Genomic DNA, 7,934 nt, shown 5'->3' on the forward strand with positions numbered 1-7,934 from the left:
GTTTGAAGTCGCTTCGCTTTCTACGGTGGCCAGTGTAGGTCATTTCTCTTTCCATTTCCGCATCTTGGCTCTGCAGCTGTTCCTGAGTCAGCTCCCTAATCAAACAGCAGCTAAATGGAATGAGTAGATGTGGCTTCAGCATATCGGAGGTCAGCGGTTTCATATCCGGGATTTCTGTGGGACAGTCAGCTGACAGCAGTCAGGTTGTTGCTGTGTGAGTGAGAACTTCGACAAGAAACTGATTAAAAACCAAGTAATCTCTGATCAAGTAAACATGGCATCTAATCCACCCAAACTGAAGATTGAGATAACTTCTAATGAAAGGTGAGAAGCAATGAATGGGACCGATTGACCGGTGTTGAAATGAGCAATGCCTGTTTACCAGTTTTTTTTATTTTCTTCATGCACAGGCTGAAAAACTTGAAGGATCATTTTGAAGCAAAGTTTGGAGAATCTCCTCTCTTCTATACATGTGCACCTGGAAGGGTAAATCTAATAGGTAAATTAATAACTTAAAAGATAATTTCAGACTTTGACCACCTTAAAGTTTTACTAATTTGTTCATTTGATTTTTATTTAACCCAACACGTAATGGTACATAATTATGAAGTGAAAAGTCAAGGATATGAGTGAATTTAATTTTATTTTTTTACAAAATAAAAATATAAATGTATGACATGTAATGAATACTTTCTAGAACCATTTTTCAATGAAATTGAATGAGACAAAGTTGGGCTCTGTTAACTAAATCGATTAAATTGGTTACAACTGTAGAAGCAGTTTTAGTCTGACACAAAAGTAAAAAGTTAAAACCTTAAAGAAATATAACAAACACCTAAATACTTTGGATAACTAATCAGAGTTTTTAGATAGAAATGTTCCTAATTCTACAGAACTCGACTAGCTAAAATACGGAACCAGTAGTGCCAAAACAATTGAATTATTTCAGATTAATTATAAGTTATTGTTTTTCACCAGGCGAACACATCGACTACTGTGGATACTCTGTCCTGCCGATGGCCATCGAGCAGAACATCCTGGCCGCCGTGTGTGTGAACAACTCCGGAACGATCCAGCTGGCAAACACAAATCCTCAGTACCAGTAAGACGCCAACAATTACTGCACTTTTATTTTATATTTTTGCAACTTTAATTAAGAGTTTTAAAAATATCGGTGCTGCTTTGTTATGTTTTTTAAAGGCTTTTTGTTTATTTGCAGGGATTTTAAAGTGTCCTGCTCAGAGGACATCATCATAGACAGAGAAAATCCAAAGTGGTATTATTATTTTCTCTGTGGAGTCAAAGGTATCCAGGTATTTAAAGCTAAAACAGTTGAATAAAAAAGGCATACATCTCCTTTTCTCAATGGCTAAAACAAACTTCTCTGGTTTTAGGTCAGTTAGAATTAGCAAAAATAATTTCTATTTGCTAACTGACGCAATAATGAGAGAAATAATATGTAAGATTTATTACTAAAACCAGAATTTTACATACAGAATGGTTATTAATTTATGCAATGATACATAAAAGCATGATTTCATGGCTTTGAAAACTTGGTTTAATGGAGGCGCACTTCTAGATCTATTTTTACCCTACTTTGTATTATTTCTATTTACTAAATAGAAATAATTTTAATAATTCTATCTGACATGAAACAAAAGGAAGTTTGGTCGGATTTAACTTCAGACAGTGTAAAGAACATTTATTCTGTAAACTTTGTATTTTTAACTGCATTGTGTAGTTATTAAATGTTCTTTCACTATCCTACAGTATTTTATCTTGATCCGATTTTATTTTCTTCAGGAGAAGTTTGGGATCGGTCGTCTAGCTGGAATGTCTTGTGTTGTTGACGGAACCGTTCCTCCCAGTTCTGGTCTGTCCAGTTCAAGTGCCTTAGTTTGCTGTTCTGGCCTCTTAACAATGGAGGCGAACCAGAAATCTCTTTCTAAGGTAAAAATTTCCAATAAAATACATTTAAGTTTGTAGCTTAATGCAAAAAATAAAAGCTATGAATGCTGGGGCAAAGAAGTTCTTAAGTGGGGGGCAAAAACCCAAGAAAATTATCCTTCAAATTAAGACAACCCCTTTGTGCGTTTACCTTTCCATTCCTCAATGTAAGGAAGTATTTTGTGGAGGGTTCATGAGTGTTTACTGCTTCTTCACTCTGTTTTTGTCCTCTGTAATCGGCCCCAAAGGTGGATCTGGCTGAGATATGCACCAAAAGTGAGCGCTACATCGGGACAGAGGGAGGAGGCATGGACCAGTCCATTTCATTCCTGGCAGAGAAAGGAACTGTATGAAGCTTTTTTTCCCCCACCACTGCAATGTTTCTACATTCAGATGGTTAATGTCTATTGAAATGACAGAATTTCAACCGCTTATCAGGCGAAGCTGATAGAGTTCCAGCCTCTGAGGGCCACCGATGTCAAGCTCCCAGACGGGGCCGTGTTCGTGATCTCCAACTGCTGCGTTGAGATGAACAAAGCTGCTTCTTCTCACTACAACATCCGGGTGGTGGAATGTCGGATTGCAACAAAGGTGCATCTGAAGCTGCAACAAGCTGAAAAAAAACTGTCTTTCCATAACATGAAGGACTAATTTTTTTCAAAAAGAAGCACATTATTATATGTTAACTTTTTTGTGTTACTTTGCTTAATGCTGGCTACATAAACAAAAAGTGTTTTTCTCACGTTATTACACTTAGAACGCCCTCAAAATAAACCGCGCTTATATTCCTTACGTCATTTGCCATTATTTTTGCAATTTTTCTGAGCTATCGGTTCATAGCAAATCACTAATTATTGGTCGAAAAGCTGACGCTGTTCCGTCATACAGCTCAACTGAATGACCGCTATTATTAAGTTGACAACTTAAGAAGCTTGTCAGATGTTTATACTTCAAAACAGAACTGATTAAAGCGCAGCTAGCGTCCAACATCAGACTCTGTTTTCGACCATTTATCTTTCCTGTTACGACATGGTCGCCGCCATCTTTAATTCTCTATGAATAGCGGCGCCCTCTGCTGGATGGCGGTTAAACTGCAATGCTGAAAAAAATGTCTACGCGGACGTTATTAGTTAATCGAATGAAAAAAAAAAACAAATCTAATAAATATTTAATCGTTATGTGATTGATTGCTTACATCCCTAGTTTACACAACTTTGTTGTATCTTAAATGATAACACTAAGTGTCTTCCGGTTTGGGCGCAGATGTTGGCGCAGGCTCGAGGTCTGGATCCGAGCAGGTTGATGAAGCTCTCTCAGGTTCAGACGGAGCTGAAGGCGTCCCTGGAAGAGATGCTGGCCCTGGTGGACGAGGTGCTGCATCCTGAGCCGTATAGCCGTGAGGAGATCTGTAAAGTTCTGGGCATCACCACCGAGCAGATGTGCGCAGAGCTGCTGAGCGCTAACACTCAGCATGGTGGGTAAATGAACACATCTGCACAATCTGGAGTGAAGTCACCCGATTTAGTCAAACATCTTTGGTATAACTGATGCAACCAGCATCCAGTAGTGTTGCTCACAAATCAGCCATTTAGTGCTGCAGTTAGTGATTATTTTAGTAATCAATTATTTTGTCAGTTAATCAAATTGTACGATTCTGAAGATTTTTCATTGAGAAAATGTGATTAAAATCAGAAATTGAATTCAATATAATATCGCCCAGCCTTGTTTTCAATATTAAACAACAATTAAGTTGCGTCACACTTGAAATGACGCAATATCTCAGTTTGTTCTGTACATTAAAAAAATTTGGAAAATTATATTTAACCCCACAAAACTGTGGATTTTTCTAAATCATACCATTAAAATGATTAATTTAAAGTTTTTTTTTTTTTTTTTTTTTGTCTATTTGTTTCTCAGTAACAAACTTCAAGCTTCACCAGCGAGCCAAGCATGTGTACGGTGAAGCTGAACGCGTGATGAGGTTTAAAAGCATTTGCGACGCCGGAGCTGCAGGATCCATAACGCTGCTGGGAGAGCTGATGAACCAGAGCCATGCGAGCTGCAGAGACCAGTACGAGTGCAGCTGTCCAGAGCTGGACCGGCTGGTGGACATCTGTCTGTGAGTCAAACCAACACAAAAAAGAGATTTTTAAATAAATTAACTGGAATAAAATAAAAATTCATGAATTTGGTAGCAGAAAAATATTCGAATTTATTATAATGTCTATAGATGATTCTAGTGGAATGAGTAAATGAAGTAAAATTTTTAGGGGTTGTTTTGGATCATAACAAAAACTCTGAATCTATTGGACTTCTAAATAAATGTATACAATAATCATATGCTTTTGTTTTTTCATGTCTTATTTATTGCATAGAGATTTGGGGCAACACGTATGGATTATTCAAAAAAATTCCGTCTTAAATTTCAAAATTTTGACGTTAATTTTCTGAGATCAAAAGTCAGAATTCTCTGATTAAAATCAGAATTTTGAGGAAAAAAAAGCCAGAATTCCTTTTTTTAGTTTTCTGTCCCTATTGTAGGACACAGAATTAAACTTTTTCCTTAGTGTCATTTAGGAGTATGAAGACTTACTAAAAATAATCTGTAAACTAAGCAACAAATAAACACCTTCAGCTGAACTCATGTACCTCTAGTGCCACCTTGTGGTCAAACTTTCAAACTGTGTGTAATCAATATCAGTTTTTCTTTTTGACTTTATGAACAAAAAAGACAAAACTTTTTAGTGTAACTTACTGAGTTGCTTCTGTATACCTAGTTCCTTTTACAAAAATCTTATGTGTGCATTTTTATTTTTACTGCCTTGTGTTTTACAGCTAGCATGATCAATTTGCTATCACACACACAGACACACACACACACACACACGTCCAGCTATTGATTTCAGCTTTTACCACTGCAAGCGACTGACTCAGTAAAACCTCTTTCAGTTCAATAAAACAGTATCTCTCTCGCATTGATTTTTCATAAAGATCAATGACGCTGAAAGCTTCGCCGTAGCACCGACGCTTCGTCGTTTCTTCTGGTTGCAGGAAGTCGGGAGCGGTGGGCTCCAGGTTGACCGGAGCGGGCTGGGGAGGCTGTGCCGTTTCCATGGTTACCAGCGAGAAGGCGGCGTCTTTCCTCCAAGCCGTCAGAGATGCTTACTACACGCCGGACCCGCGCAGAGCGGCGATGGAGAAACAAAGTCTGTTTGTGACGAAGCCGGCGGGCGGAGCTGCAGTCCTACTGGAGGAGTGAATTACACAACCGACGTTTACTTGTTTATTTTGCAAACAAATCAACTAAAACAAATGCAAACTGTAATTTTTTTTTACATTCAGGAGGTGGAAATTAGGATGTTAATTTTATTTTATTTTTATTTTTTTGCTATTTTACAGATGGGAACATAAGGGCCAAATATACACTTTTGTGATATTTTCTTATGATTTTCTAAAAATTATTCTGGGAGATGATGTCAGATGATTTTGTACCCAAAAATAAAATTAAGCTGTTAAATTAACTCTGTATTTGTAGTGTATAAAATACTGGTGCACTTTATTAAGGGGTAAGTAATGTACAAACAACTTTAATGAAAAGGCAAAAGAATAAAAACATGGACAGTTCAATTCACTAAACCTAAAATAAAACAAATGGAAACTGTAATTTAAAAAAAAAAACATCTGGAAATTATGATGCTATTTTTATTTTTTTTACTTTTCTACAAATGGTGACATAAGGGCAAAATATGCATCTGTAAGTGTGATATGTATTCTTGATTTTTTTTTTTTTATTAATCTGAGAGATTGTCAAATGATTTTCCACCCAAAAATAAAACCAAACTAAAAATGTCTTACATTTGTAGTGTATACATTTCTGCTGCACTTTAAGGATAAATAAAGTGGAAAAAAGTTTAATCCAAAGGCAAAATAATAACCTGGTAATATTAATAATTTTTTAAGACAAGTTTCAAGTTGTGAAAACCTCTAGATGGGTTTTGCCTTCTGGGTTGTTTAATTCACTGAACTAATCAAAACTATTTTTTAATATTGAGGGGCTGGAAATTATGGTGTTTATTTCTTTTTTACTTTTCCACATATGGTCAAATGGGAACAAAGAACTAAAAGAACAAATAAGGAACAAACCACGGATTTAAATAATGAAGAAAGAAGGTAGGACACGAGGAAGCAAGAATACGTCATACTATTTTTCTCTATTCTTTTATTGTTTAATACTTGTCCAGATCTGGAAAATACTAAAATCAAATTCCAGATTGTGCTGGGACCCAGAAATTCCCCCAGACTTTCTGGTTTCACCAAACCCTTGACACGATTCACAGTATTAAAAAATGAGGTATGCTTGGTAATCATTTGAGCTTCGATTTACCCAAATAATAAAAATAAAACTCTCACAGTTTGTGCTTGGTTTGTCAGATCCATGCAAATATAAAGTATGTCACTACAGTATTCAAACCCTTTGGATTTTTTCCACATTTTCTTACATTACAACAACAAACTTAAACGTATTTCATATGAACGAGAAACATAAGAAAATATTGTGGCCACTTTTAATTTGATCCAGAAGTTACATAATTAGTTAATAGAGTTAACTAATGCGTAATTAATAGAGGTATATGTTGTACCTCTAGAGGGCTCCAAAACTTAAAAAGAAAGAACCATTGTATCATTTATCGTGATAATTTTTTTTATTATGAGAATTCAGATTTATCGTTGTCACTATAAATTCCAGGTAATGATGTTTAAAATATCTCAAAACTGTCCGGATTGTTATTTTCACTTTTCTCCACTGTTTGTTCAATTATCCATCCATCCATCCATCCATCCATCCATCCATCCATCCATCCATCCATCCATCCATCCATCCATCCATCCATCCATCCATCCATTTTCTTTCACCCTTCCATCCATTTTCTTTCACCCTTGTCCCTCAGTGGGGTCGGGAGGGTTACTGGTGCCCATCTCCAGCTAGCGTGCCGGGCGAGAGACGGGGTCACCCTGGACAGGTCGCCAGTCTGTCGCAGGGCAACACAGAGACACACAGGACACACAACCATGCACACACACACTCACTCACACCTAGGGGCAATTTAGACAGACCAATTAACCTGACAGTCTTGTTTTTGGACTGTGGGAGGAAACCGGAGTACCCGGAGAAAACCCACGCATGCATAGGGAGAACATGCTAACTCCATGCAGAAAGACCGGGTCCGGGAATTGAACCCAGAACCTTCTTGCTGCAAGGCAACAGCTCTACCAACTGCGCAGCCCTTGTTCAATTATAATATCAGTAAATATCAATAAATTTAAATATATGATTAAATGCAGCTACTGTGTGTAGTTTAGAGATACAAATCACACTCCTTTATGTGACTGATGTCCTAAAGAAGCACATTAAAAAACTGATTTTGTTTTTCAAAAGCATTATTTGCATTTGTGGTGCTATAATTGCTCTGCCATGAGCTAAAGTTATATAAGAAATAACTAAGAAAGAGTTTTTATGATCACTTTCATCATTATTGGAACATTACCACATAATATTGTGATATAACTTTAAGTTCATTTCGCCCACCCCAGCCAGAGTGACAGTTGGCGGTAAACATGGCAACCGGTAACTGACAGTTTGTCCCCCTTTTTTTCTGTTGACATTCTGTAACTGTGGTATTTATTAGGTTCAGCTGTTTTTTTTCTCTAAGTATTCAATTTTAACACATATTTTAGACTAATTTAGTCACATACAGGGTTTCATGTACAATTTTGCCATAATTTGTATATGTTTTTTGACTGTTATTACCATAATTAATGTGCATTTTGTCTGTGTTTAATTTTATTACTGCTAACTGCTGTTAGCACCTCATTGAGAACCATTAGTTTCTTAAGGGTTTTTTATTTTATTTCATTTTATCTATAGGGTCAGAAGCTGCTGGACTGAGATTAACCACCAACTTTATTTTCTCTTTTGTTAGAGTAAA

General features: G+C 36.5%; 1 protein-coding gene across 1 annotated transcript; it reads left to right on the forward strand.

The window, feature by feature from the left end:
* The first annotated feature begins 19 nt into the window (after nucleotides 1-19).
* galk2 (galactokinase 2) lies at nucleotides 20-5,652 on the forward strand. Its single transcript, XM_008411990.3, has 10 exons — nucleotides 20-324; nucleotides 411-499; nucleotides 979-1,102; nucleotides 1,220-1,313; nucleotides 1,804-1,950; nucleotides 2,196-2,294; nucleotides 2,386-2,538; nucleotides 3,211-3,421; nucleotides 3,865-4,066; nucleotides 4,999-5,652. Exons 1-10 carry the CDS (start codon nucleotides 275-277, stop codon nucleotides 5,204-5,206), a joined length of 1,377 nt encoding a protein of 458 aa, XP_008410212.2. The 5' UTR covers nucleotides 20-274; the 3' UTR covers nucleotides 5,207-5,652.
* The last annotated feature ends 2,282 nt before the right edge of the window (nucleotides 5,653-7,934 follow it).

The sequence above is a fragment of the Poecilia reticulata genome, chromosome 6 (genome assembly GCF_904066995.2).
Source record: "Poecilia reticulata chromosome 6, P_reticulata-male-v2, whole genome shotgun sequence".
Taxonomy (NCBI): Eukaryota; Metazoa; Chordata; class Actinopteri; order Cyprinodontiformes; family Poeciliidae; genus Poecilia; species Poecilia reticulata.